Genomic DNA, 12,166 nt, shown 5'->3' with positions numbered 1-12,166 from the left:
AGCCACAATAGCTATCTGGGCTTATGTAAAGAGTGGGTCTACCCTGTGCTCTCCGAATCTTGAATTTAAGGAACATTGAAGGGAAAGAATGCAATGATCATATCAATTTCGATTCTCAACGCTCTAGGCTACACTTCTAAGCACATTCTTTTTTCTATGTACACTATTTGTAATGCATAATCTGCTATAATATAGTCGATAACATGACAGCCTGCACCAAGTTCAGCGGCCACGCTCATATCCAATTCGCGCCAACGAGCCTCATCAAAGCATGAAGAAATTCAATCGTACACAAATAAAATATCCAACTTGATCACAACCTAGCTCTCTCCTTCTGGGAATTGGACTCCTGGATGATCATGTCGGCGGCGATTTCAGCAACACCCAGTACGGTTAACATGGGGTTAATAGTTGGAATAGTTGGGAATATGCCCGCATCCACAATGCGTAGGTTCTTGAATCCCTTAACCTTTAGCTTCTCGTCAACGACGGCCAACTCATCCTTCGTGGTGTCACCCATCTTGGTCGTTCCGCAAGGGTGGTAGACGGTGTGCGCTGCCTTTCGCGCATAGTAGCTCAGGTCCTCATCAGACTGGACTTGAGGTCCCGGGGCAACTTCCCTCTTAATCCAGTCCTTGAACGGTGCCTGCTCCGCAACCTTGCGCGCTGCTCGCATGCCGAATACCAAAGTGGCCGCATCATACCCTTCAGGGTCGGTGAAGTATCGGAAGTCAAGAGCCGGCTTGACCTTCGGATCTGCCGAAGTCAGGTATAGTCGACCTCGGGAGCGTGGTCGCGGGATGTTTGGCGTCATGCAGAAAGCGTATCCGTCCGGAATATCGGGATATCCTAGGCGAAGAGTATTTAATGTGAATGGAATCTGGTAGCAATGCATCATAACATCGATAATATCTCCGTCAGAAAGGCCTTGCGGGTTTGCGGCGGATTTCTTAGAACCGGCTCCCGGTGCCTCGCGACGCAGGAAGATTCCCGCGTCAGAGTCCATAGTCGTCTGGTTTGGCGGGACGGGCTTCTTCAGCTCCCACATAATAATACTTTCGGGGTGATCCTGCAAATTCTCGCCAACACCCGGAATGTCGCGGACGACGGGGATACCAAGGTCGGACAGTTGCTTCTTGGGACCAATACCCGAGAGCATCATAAGTCGAGGCGTGTCTACGGCTCCGGCGGCCAATATAATCTCAGACTTTGCCTTGATGGCACGTGAAGAGCCATCCTTCAATCCTAAGCTGATGCTCTCCACAGCATCACCACTAACATTGATTTTCGACACCCAAGCATTAGTCAGGATCGTCAGATTCGGTCGCTTCTCTTCACCCCTTAGAATAGGGTGGATGTACGCAACAGATGCGCTGGACCGTCTTCCATCATCTGGGTTGTAGCTCACCGAGAAAAAGCCAACACCGGGTTTCAGCGATCCAGTTTGCGCAATTTGCTTGTTGAAGTCGTCGATCACCGGGATATCTAGTGCTGAGCTGCACGAATTGACCCAATCTTTGCACAGTTGGTTGCGATGTTTTTGGTGAACTGGTTGAATAGTATTTTTCAACTTATCCATCGCCTTCATGAATACGGGAAAGGTCCAGCCACGTGCTCCCAACGATTGCCATATATCCATATCATATTTGAATGGCCTGAAAGAAATCAAGGTGTTGTGTGAAGAGCAACCTCCCAGCACCTTTGCTCGAGAATGCCTGATAAAAGAGTTGCCTGAGGATTACGGTAAGATAAGATGCAACCAAACGCGGGGTGTCAGACTTACCCATAGGCTGCTCAGTGGTGCCGTAGTCATAGTCTAGCTCACCACCCAGCAAGTTCAACCACTGCTTGAGGTCGAGGACGCGGTCGTCCATAAAATCGCTAGGACCGGCCTCGATGAGGAGCACCTTTTTATGCGGGAGATGCTCCGCGAGCCTGGCGGCGACGACACAGCCGGCTGTGCCTCCGCCGACGACTACATAATCGTACTTATCAGAGTCCGACACGGGAAGCTGAGTGGTAGTCATCTTGATCTCGCGGCAGCTAGTTCGTCTAGGAACAGTTGAAGATCAGCAGGGCATGTAAGTCTAAGCTGCAGGTCTCGAACGCCCCAATGGTGAGGCAGTAAGTGGTTTATCAATCTCGCAGAAACTTCACAGAAACTTTCGGGGGCGTTCGGGGTGGACGATGAGCAAAGGCGCCAAGCCGGGTCGGGACTCGGTCTTGAGCTGTAAGTGTTTTTAGTATGGAACCCTTATCATCCATTATTGGCCAGTGAAGACGTCAAGTCCCTGTACATGCAGGCGGAATCCTGTGGGCTGAGCGGTGAATGGCCTGACTCGTCATGAGCCAGAAACGCGTGGGGAGCACTAGTCTATCGGTGGCTGGTCCTATTCTGGGTTGGGAAAAAGATAAACTTCTCAATTATTCCTAGCCAACATTTCCTGTTTTCCAGTACCCCATACTGCCCATACTACTTGGGAGTTAGCTAATGCAAGGGCATTCTTTTAAAGAAACCTTGAAGCCATTTTGGTAGCCTACTCAGCCTACCAACCGCCACGGAGCACGCCACCATCGAATCTTCTTATCTCTAAAGAACTCTTTCTTTGACTTAATACATATCTGACGACGTAATCAACGCTAGTAACAAAAATAGTTTAAGCCGCCGCGAAACCGAGCTCCTCCGGAATCTCTGTATCAATCTCGGGATCACCACTAGCATCCCCTCTGAACCTCGTTCTCACCAATCAGGTGGGGTCAGAGAGCCGCAGGGTGCCAATACCGCTTCTCCGCTTCGACTTGGAATGACGTTACGTATCCAATCCGGTCCGAACTAATTGAATCTCCACGCCCAAAATTCGTGTTTCAAGTCCTGGAAGAACGGCTAGGACTACGGGAAATCGTCCCTAAAGTTTTAAAGGCATCAAATTTTTCATTAGTGTATTCCACATCGGATATAGTTCACAACAAGGGCCTCCCTGTTAAAGATAAGACTTATACGACGTGCCAACCGAGGAGCCATTCATAGCCAGCCTTGCGATCTAGTTGATAGAGAAAGCAAGACGACTTGGTAAAGCAGCGACAGCGAAAGAATAGTGCTTACAACCAGCAGCCACTATCTTTTGTTTATTATCAGGGCTTTCGGAGCGTAATTGCACGAATCACTCTCCATCGATATCGGCACCATGGGGTTCAGAGATGTAGACCGCCACACATTCTACGCGGGCAAACCACAGCCTTCGGCAGAGTCTTCCGGTAGTTATGAAACCATCGACCCATCGAATGGCAAGCCCGTCTGCAAGATAAACAATTCGTCAACAAAATCAGTCGATGCCGCAATTCAATCGGCACAAGCCGCCTTTCCCGCCTGGTCCAGCACGCCTCCCATAGAACGGGCACGCATCTTACAGAAAGCTGTCGCTCTCTTGCGTGAACACAACGATGCGCTCGCACGCGTGGAAACCCTCGATACCGGGAAGCCGTTCTCGGAGACTTCGACGGTAGACATCGTCACCGGCGCCGACGTCCTCGAGTATTTCGCCAACTTGGTGGCCAGCGGCGGGCTGAACGGCGAGTCCTTCCGCCTCAGACCCACGGCATCCGTGTACACGGCCAAAGAGCCGCTGGGCGTGTGCGCGGGCATCGGAGCCTGGAACTACCCCATCCAGATCGCGCTCTGGAAATCCGCGCCGTGCCTGTCCGCGGGTAATTGCATGGTATACAAGCCGAGTGAGTTCACGCCGCTGCACGCGGAGTACCTAGCGGATATCTATAAGAAAGCAGGCCTACCGGACGGTGTCTTTAACGTCGTGTACGGCGCTGCCGATGTCGGAGGTCACCTGACGAAACACCCGGCCATCGCGAAAGTCAGTTTCACGGGTCAGGTCAGCACGGGGAAGAAGGTGGCAGGCGCTGCTGCGGGCGAGATGAAATACGTTACCATGGAGCTCGGCGGCAAGAGCCCGCTCATTGTGCTGCCCGACGCACAGGTCGAGCAGGCGGTTGATGTGGCGATGATGGCGAATTTCTTCAGTACGGGACAGGTGTGCACAAATGGCACGCGTGTGTTTGTTCCGCGGGCGATGAAGAAAGACTTCGAGGCCGTGCTCCTGGAGAAAGTGAAATTCGTCCGAGCGGGTGATTTGTTTGATATGGATACCAACTTTGGTCCGCTGAGTAGCAAGGCTCACTACGAGAAGGTGGTTCAGTACGTGCGTCACGGCATCGAGACGGATAAGGCGACACTGCTGTGCGGCGGGCCGGGGCAGCCCAGCGGTCTGTCGGCAGAGTTGAAACAGGGTTATTGGGTCCAGCCAACCGTCTTTACGGACTGTACGGACGATATGAAGATTGTGAGAGAGGAGATTTTTGGACCGGTCATGACGGTCCTGACGTACGACACGGTCGACGAGGCTGTCGAACGCGCTAACAAGACGGAGCTGGGACTCGCGGCGGGCGTGGTAGGTCGCGATATCGATCTGTGCCACGGCGTGATTGCAAAGCTCGAGGCGGGTATCACGTGGATCAATACTTGGGGCGAGAGCCCGGCGGAGATGGCGGTAGGAGGGTGGAAGAAGAGCGGCGTTGGTGTGGAGAATGGACGGAGGGGTCTTGAGGCGTGGGTTAGGAATAAGAGCACATTGGTCGAGATGGGTGGGAGTGTGCCAACTGTGTTTTCGAAGTTGTAAAATTCAACGTTGAGGTAGGAAGGGTGGGTTGGATATGTATGGCAAAATTATTTGGTATGAATGAACGCTCAAAATGTAAATATCGTCAACACCGGTCAAAATTGGTGGTACGGTGCTTGATCAGGCCTGGAATGGGAAGCACCGCAGATTTTTCACGACTCTCCTTTAAATCCCAGCGTGATACTAGGAGATTAATGAAAAGTAGCGTGAATCACCCGAAGGGCGGTCAGGTTCCAAAGATTCCAAGTTGAACTTGAGTTTGCCCCAATCCAAAACCACACAGCGAAAATGACAAAGGAGAACCCCCAAGGGGTAAGGAGAACAAGAAGAGAAAAGAAAAGAAAGTGGAAGAATATCCAACATCTGAACCATCCAAGAAGAAAAGGAAGGGCGGATGGCCAGTATGTTCGGTATTCCCGCTGTGTGTGGGCGGGCGGTATGGAAAAGGAAAGGGAGAGGAAGGAAAGTTTGGTGGGAGGGTGCCTGGGTATATATAGGTTTCCCCAGGGCGGTAGCTGAGGTTTTCTGCCGCTGTTACTATGGTGGTGGTGAGGGACGTGTTGCTAGGCGACGGTGAGTCACTTGCTCCAAAAAGAAGTTGATACTGTGCGTTGGGATGGAAGGTGAAGACTCCCAGTTAAATACTTCAACTCAGTATTACCTATTCATATGAGCACCTGGCCAGGTATTACAAAACTCTCTCGCGTTCATGAGGTTTTCCCCCTCAGGGTCTGCATTACAGGAACATGGTTAACTGACAATTTTACGACGACTCGTACTTGTTTTCCAACCTCCTTTTCTTGAACACAAATATGCTCGCGGCCTATCAGGCAGTTATGGTGCCTACAGTTACCAATATACTGGTATGTAAATACATATGTCGCCTGCCAACAGTCTAACCTTACCCACGTCTCCATCCTAAACTCCATGCTACGAACTACCCCACGATCTTGGCAATACCGTTCTTTCGAAGGAGTCAACCCTAACGGCAATCGTAGCGATGCGGCTCTTCGGTTATCGGTCCTAATCTTATTCAATAGGAGGTGCAGCTGCGTATGGGGTTGTTTCATAGATCATCCCCGGTCTACTGCCGATCCCTTAAACCTCCGTTATGGACATTGCAGACGATCCTTCTAGACCGTCCGCATCGCAGAGCCAATAGGAATTAATCTCATCGTATATGGAATACCACGCTCTGCTAGATATTTATCTCCATTCCGTGATTGCATGGCTAGATCCTGCATATCGGTCATCAGCGCCGTGCGGTTGTATAATCCAAAGCTTACTTCGACGTCACCGGTAGCTTAACGAGATAATGTTTCCAAACAAGTTACGCCGCCAGGACCATAGATAGTTGGTCACCCATTATGCAAAATGGAGCAAGCCTGGTCTATGATTTCGGCAACCTCCTGAACCGACACGTTCGCACCTTGTATATCATCGTTTTCAAGGCATTCGGTGATGCATGGGAAAACAACCCCATCGTAACCTGCCCACAACCCGGGTGCGAAAATCTTGGAAAGATTTAGACGGTATCCACTATGGAGATGGTCTCGGGGTAGAAAACTTACCAAATGCTTATACCAAGGCCGTCCGGGTAGCCCACCTTTTGTGAGTAAGAATGACCTTTCGAGCTTCATGTAGACCTTGCTGATCTCTGGCAACCGTCGGCGAGATGTCACCAATTCTGCGCGATGGACATTTTTATCAAAGGCCTTCGTAGCTGTCTCAAACCTGGAGGTTGATCTTTTCAATGGCTCAAGAACTAATCCAGCTATACCTTTCTCACTAAGAGACTTGACGTGTCGTTTCAGCGCGTCTGCGTAATCGGAAGCTCTAAAGGGCAACACTGGTGTTCCGGCGAGCTTGACAGTCAGAAGACCCCAGAGCCTGGCCATGGCTAGATGTTTCTTGAAGCCCGGATCCCCAAATTTGTCGATCCAGTAGTAGTTATCGTAGTTAGAGTGATATGGGTAGACGGCTGTTCCCTTCTGATTAAAAAGCATATCTAAAGAAGAAATGCCGAGATGGTGAAAGAAAACTGTATAATCACTTCCGGTGCCCATCACTGTCAAATTGGGTTGATCAAGCGGATGTGAAGTTTCTTGTTGAAGATGTAGCCAATCGTCGTATACTGTCTTGTCTTCAGTAACCGGTGAAGGTATCGCACTTGCTGCTTCGCGAAGGACATGAGCCAGTAACGGGCTTCCATAAGCTCCGAGAATGTTACCACCATTTGTGGCCTCATCCACATTGATGTCTATGGTTGTTAGGTCAACGTCTAGCGGATGAAATGCGAGAACTTACAAGCGACACAATTCTCCGTCAACCATTCTGCGTGATGTTCGCCGAACTCGGTGGATCCTACAAGCCCGTATTCTTCGTTGTCCCAAGAAGCTAGAATACTATACATTGCTAGTTAGCACATGTTGAGAGGCGATCATTCGATTTGAACTCACATTTTCCTGTACGGTTTCCAACTCTTCTCTATAAGACTGCCAAGCCCTCTTGCTACTTCGTTCATTGCCGCACTTCCACTCACAGGGTCAACGGCGCCACAGCACCATGAGTCGTGATGGTTACCTAAGACGACAGTTTCATCCGTTACACCTTCAATAGTTCCTATTACATTGTATATTGGAGAGTAACGGTAGTCTCCTTCGGTGCATAGCGTGACGTCGACTTTGCTAGGGCCTGTGCAATAATTAATACCATCCAAAGCCCCCCTCCAATCGCTCCCTGACTGATCAAGCTCCTCGGGACTCAACCCCTGGCCGTTCAACGCTTCCAAGAATGGTATTGCATCACTAAAAGATATTGGCAGAGCAGGAATAGAAGGAATGGCGTGTTTTGGATCCCGTCGTTCCGTGTCTTCGCCTGGCAAGCTTGGGTAGCCCGGCGTGGTGGGGTCGCCAACAGAGACGGAGAAGAAATCGACGCTGCCGCGCTGAATGCTTTTCGGATGTCTTGCCGGACCATGAGGATATGCCTTATACCCGTTCTTGACGGTGTATTCCCCGTCTTCTTGGGGGTCGTTGTATATGATCACCCCTATTGCACCGAATTGCTCCGCTGCTCGGACTTTCAACCCCCTGAAGACTTTGCTGTACTTGCAGATCACGACCTTTCCTCTGACAGATATGCCTCTCGACTCGAGTAACTGGAAGTCTGATAACGTGCCGAAATTTGCATAGACGAGTTTAGAGCTCACTGTGCCATGCGCGCCGAACCCGAAGAAGGCCGGCAGCCCGTTCCGCGGAGCTGAAGTTGGGTCTTCGACTACCTCATCCTCAACTAGACTCGCACTGAAGGCGATCGAGCCATCTCCATGATGCAGATTTAGGGCCGAGTGCTTAGGAAAGTTCTGCAACACGTCGTATCGGACAAGTTCGGTGGGGATGCCGTAAGAGCGCCACAGATCTCGGATGCGTTCCGCGTGCTGCAGGTCACCGGCGAGATGCGGTTTCGCACTGTATAGCTTGGAACAGGAACGAAGCCTGTCAACCTCGGGGATTTCGACGATAAGCCTTTCGGCATCTTCCTGGCTCAAGGCCCGCATCGTTTACTATCAGTGGATGGTGAATCGTTTTACTTCATCCGAATCCAATATCTGTGACTTAATCTTGCCGACGAAGGGCACAGTTCATGTATTTATTATTTTCACTCCGCGGGGTTAATCCCCTGAAGGCTGAAGGAGATATCCGCCACCCTAAGCTCGCCTCTACCCACATATATCCACAATTACTCGCATGAACATCCGAATACAATCCAGATAATCGGGAATATCAACAGCTTCGTCGGGGCGCGTATTGTACTTTCCTCCAGGTCCGCATACAATACCTTCCATACCAAGAGACTTGTAGAGGTGCCCAGCATCAGATCCATAGAAACATGTCGGGGCTAAGACTCCGGTAGGCTGCTCCTCCTGTCTAATTGTGAAATACGCGTCGTTTAGGGACTTGACGAGTTTGGAATCCCTCGATACTTCAAAGGCCGGCATTGTAGGTTCAAACCTCTGCTTCAACTCAAACGTCATGCCAGGAAAGTCCACTAAGCACTTCTCGATGACCACCCGGATATCCTCCATAACGCCTTCTTGCGTCTGGCCCGGCGCATACCGCGCGCTGCCGGCAAGCTTACATACATCAGCTACTTGCGCAGGCCGCCATTCCGCTAGCTCCTTCCCAAGCGCGCCGTGGACGATACCGACTTGGAGTCTATTGCACTTCTCGTGCTCCTTGCTCCTCGCGCCCCGGAATTTCATGCCGTTGAGCTCGGGAATCAGCCGACAGGCCGCCATTATGGCATCTTGCGAGTCATCCTCCCGCGCGGACATATGACGCGTAATGCCCTTCAGCGTGATTTCAAACGTCAGTGCTTCGGCGTGCATGGTCACCGCCTTGATATCGGATGGCTCGCAATTGATGAAGTAGTCCGCCTTAATCCTCCCCTGCTCGATTAAGGCCAGCGTGCCTACGCCCCCTTGGAGCTCGCCTACCACGTACGTCAGGATCACGTCCGCGCGGGGCGTCCAGCCGGCGGCCATCAGGGTCTTGACGGCGCAGAAATAGGCGGCGCAGCCGGATTTCATGTTGCTGACGCCGATGCCGTAGATGAAGTTCTCGTCGATCTTCCCCTCCCAGGGGTCTATTGTCCATCCCTCGGACACGGGGTTCGTGTCTAGGTGGCCGTTGAATAAAAGTGATTTTGGTGCTTCCGCCGCTTTGGATGTGCCCTTCCCTCTCCAGATGCCCAGTGCGTTCTGTCTCCTGCCACCGTCAAATGGGATTAATTCAGATTCGAGACCGATTTTCGTCATCTCCTTTGCCATATATCCCGTCGCCTCTAATTCGCCATCTGTTTGGGAGTAACTCTTAATCTGGACGAGTTTCGACAGGAATGCGAGACATTCATCTTTGTCAATTTCTGGTATCTGCATCTTGATTGATCTGTTGAATCACTTTCAATGATCTTGTTGTTGCGTGGTAACCGCTGGCATTAGGGAAGCACTTTCACTGTTATTCACTAATTGGTCGCTGTTGCAAACCGCCTAACTGCGCCTGTCGCACTTTCCACTGAGCCTAACGCCCGATGATTTAGCCAATCAAATCGCTAACTCCGGTCGGGGCAGCTACGGCGAAGGCCACCGAATGTATTTCCCGAAAAGGCAATTTCGTCGGGGCGAGCCGAATTGAAGGAGATACCCGATCCCTAAACAACTAGGTGAGTTAGCCTGGGCGATTATCAACGGAATTACCTCCTCGGGTATGCCCCTCTATAACGACTGATAAGCCTCTTATTACACGATAGAGCCCTTCCATACAGTGATCATTGGAGGCCAGGGGCGTAAAAGATAAACAGTGATGAATTGGAGATATGACTGGCATTCGGCCGTCGGTGCCGCCGACGCGTTGGTCTATGTTCCAATAAAAATACCCCCTTCACAATTTTCGCGATAATCCCCCAATTTCAGGTCTTACACATCTGGAAACATTTCGCGCCTCATACATCAAGAGTCATGGGCGAGAGTGACGATATTGAGGCCGTTACGGCTCGTGATAGCGCTGTGGACGTGGACGTAGCGATGAAAGGCGAGGTCGCCGACGAGGGTATCGAACTCTTCGACGAAGCCGGTCCTCAACCTATCTCGCAAGAAGCAAAGGATGCGGTCAAGCGAAAGATAGACCTTCACCTTCTCCCCTTGATGTGCGCCCTGTATGGACTAAACTATGTCGACAAAGTCGCCCTTGGTTGGGCTGTCCTCTTCAACTTCCGCCAGGACCTTGGATTGGTCGGGACAGAGTATTCGTGGGCTAGTTCGATGTTCTACTTCGGTTACCTAGTTGCACAGTACCCTGCCAATTATATCCTTCAACGATGTAGAACGGCTAGAGTCCTGAGCTTGTCTGTTATATGTTGGGGAGTGTTGATGATCGCGTGAGTCCTACACGCTCCGTGTTTAATTGAAGAGGGCTAACTTACAAGTAGTCATCTTGGATTGCGCAATTTCGCCGGTCTGATGGTCATCCGTTTTCTCCTTGGTGTTGCTGAGAGCGTTGTTACCCCCGGCTTTGTGCTCTATACATCCATGTTCTACACCAGACGCGAGCAGGTAATGAGGACTATGCTCTGGGCAGCGATGCAGGGAGCTTTCTCCATCATAGCCAGTTTATTATCGTACGGACTCGGCCATATCACAAACACGGCGCTGAAGCCGTGGATGTATATATTCTTGGTTCTTGGTCTCCTCAGTATGATCGTTGGCTTTGCCTGGCTGTTCTTCATGCCCGAGACGCCAAACAAAGCCAAGTTCCTCGCGCGCGAAGAACAGATCATCGCCGTCCAGAGGGTTGCGAAGAATATGATGGGAATCAAGGGGTACCAGTGGAAGAATTACCAAATATGGCATGCGATTAAGGACGTGAAGACCTGGCTTCTCCTTGCATTTGTCCTTTTTATCCAGTTGCCAAATGGTGGATTGACGAGTTTTGGCTCTCTGGTAATCTCTGGGTTTGGGTTCGATTCGTTCAGAACGTTGCTCATCGGTCTTCCGTCGTCCGTCGTCAGCGCCGGGAGCATGGTCGTTTGGGGTTTCTTGTCAATCAAATACGGCAACCTACGAACGCTTGGGATGATCGTTCCACTGTTACCTGCCATTGCGGGAATTGCCGCAGTTTATGGCACGATAGGCACCGGTGCCAACAAGTACGGTAGAGTTGTCGCATACTGGCTAATCAATTCTTATGCTGTCACGGTTCGTGTTCACTCTTTTCTTAACTCACTTATGATATCTTCAGCGCTAATACAGATACACAGTGGCCTTTCTGCCTCACAATTGTCGGGCAGAATATCGCGGGTCACACCAAGCGGGCATTCACGAATACGCTCCTCTTCGTTGTATTCGCCGCCGGGAATATCGCGGGACCATTCTTCTTCCGTGATCAGGATGCTCCAAAGTATGTGCTGGCTATCACGACAATTTTGGTGTTCTTCTGCGCTGCGTTGCTCTGTGCCATCGCTCTCCGCTACTACATGGTTATGGAGAACAAGAAAAGAGACCGCCAATTTGGAGCGCTCGAGACAACTCAAGAGAAACTAGACGGCATGAGGCTAGGCATGCATGACAAGACTGATCTTGAGAATCCGGACTTTAGATACGTTTTATAATATGGATAGTTAAATAGAATTCCATAAGCCGTATTTGAGTATCTCGAAAATCAGGGGTTTCAACGCCAAGCGCCCGTTTGGCAAGTACCACCTGCTCTACATCAATAGATATGTCTTGTTCGTTAGTCGCTCCTTCTTATCTAATCTGAGCATGAAGGTAGCCATGAATTAGATATATGTTATTCGTCGCCAGTATAATCGTCGTTGTTGTGGTTGTTGTCATCGTTCTCCTCTTCAGCGTTCTTATTCACACTATATGATTATGTCATCGCCGCAGTCGCTCCTTCTACTTTATGGAAGAGAATAGTTAA

The 12,166-nt window shown here is 50.6% G+C and overlaps 5 protein-coding genes across 5 annotated transcripts; 2 read left to right on the top strand and 3 right to left on the bottom strand.

The window, feature by feature from the left end:
* Positions 1–42: 42 nt before the first annotated feature.
* F4807DRAFT_152319 (putative GMC oxidoreductase) lies at positions 43–2,606 on the bottom strand. Its single transcript, XM_047993224.1, has 2 exons — positions 1,784–2,606; positions 43–1,731 (listed from the first exon to the last, which is right to left on the bottom strand). The coding sequence occupies exons 1-2, from the start codon at positions 2,025–2,027 to the stop codon at positions 314–316; spliced, it is 1,662 nt and encodes a 553-aa protein (XP_047852974.1). The 5' UTR covers positions 2,028–2,606; the 3' UTR covers positions 43–313.
* F4807DRAFT_152387 (aldehyde dehydrogenase) lies at positions 2,582–4,832 on the top strand. The gene has a single exon (XM_047993225.1). The coding sequence runs from the start codon at positions 3,186–3,188 to the stop codon at positions 4,686–4,688; it is 1,503 nt and encodes a 500-aa protein (XP_047852973.1). The 5' UTR covers positions 2,582–3,185; the 3' UTR covers positions 4,689–4,832.
* A 1,214-nt stretch (positions 4,833–6,046) lies between these two features.
* F4807DRAFT_461778 (Zn-dependent exopeptidase) lies at positions 6,047–8,247 on the bottom strand (the record flags this gene model as incomplete). Its single annotated transcript, XM_048001731.1, has 4 exons — positions 6,047–6,202; positions 6,260–6,948; positions 6,996–7,093; positions 7,148–8,247. The coding sequence occupies 4 exons, from the start codon at positions 8,245–8,247 to the stop codon at positions 6,047–6,049; spliced, it is 2,043 nt and encodes a 680-aa protein (XP_047852972.1).
* Positions 8,248–8,328: 81 nt separating this feature from the next.
* On the bottom strand, positions 8,329–10,167 carry F4807DRAFT_152404 (Zn-dependent exopeptidase). Its single transcript, XM_047993226.1, has one exon. It carries the CDS (start codon positions 9,625–9,627, stop codon positions 8,410–8,412), a length of 1,218 nt encoding a protein of 405 aa, XP_047852971.1. The 5' UTR covers positions 9,628–10,167; the 3' UTR covers positions 8,329–8,409.
* A 105-nt stretch (positions 10,168–10,272) lies between these two features.
* F4807DRAFT_452358 (MFS general substrate transporter) lies at positions 10,273–11,855 on the top strand (the record flags this gene model as incomplete). Its single annotated transcript, XM_048000323.1, has 3 exons — positions 10,273–10,625; positions 10,677–11,442; positions 11,505–11,855. 3 exons carry the CDS (start codon positions 10,273–10,275, stop codon positions 11,853–11,855), a joined length of 1,470 nt encoding a protein of 489 aa, XP_047852970.1.
* Positions 11,856–12,166: the final 311 nt, after the last annotated feature.

The sequence above is a fragment of the Annulohypoxylon truncatum genome (assembly GCF_022578515.1).
Source record: "Annulohypoxylon truncatum strain CBS 140777 unplaced genomic scaffold F4807scaffold_22, whole genome shotgun sequence".
Taxonomy (NCBI): Eukaryota; Fungi; Ascomycota; class Sordariomycetes; order Xylariales; family Hypoxylaceae; genus Annulohypoxylon; species Annulohypoxylon truncatum.
Note: the sequence above shows the minus strand (reverse complement) of the source record. Positions and strands in the feature narration are given on the sequence as shown.

Bases quoted from the DNA above. Each gene is read 5' to 3' on its own strand.
- F4807DRAFT_152319 (XM_047993224.1), bottom strand. From the start codon at position 2,027: ATGACTACCACTCAGCTTCCCGTGTCGGACTCTGATAAGTACGATTAT. The intron at 1,732-1,783 runs GTAAGTCTGACA...CGTAATCCTCAG, and splicing joins CACCACTGAGCAGCCTATGG to GCAACTCTTTTATCAGGCAT.
- F4807DRAFT_152387 (XM_047993225.1), top strand. From the start codon at position 3,186: ATGGGGTTCAGAGATGTAGACCGCCACACATTCTACGCGGGCAAACCA.
- F4807DRAFT_152404 (XM_047993226.1), bottom strand. From the start codon at position 9,627: ATGCAGATACCAGAAATTGACAAAGATGAATGTCTCGCATTCCTGTCG.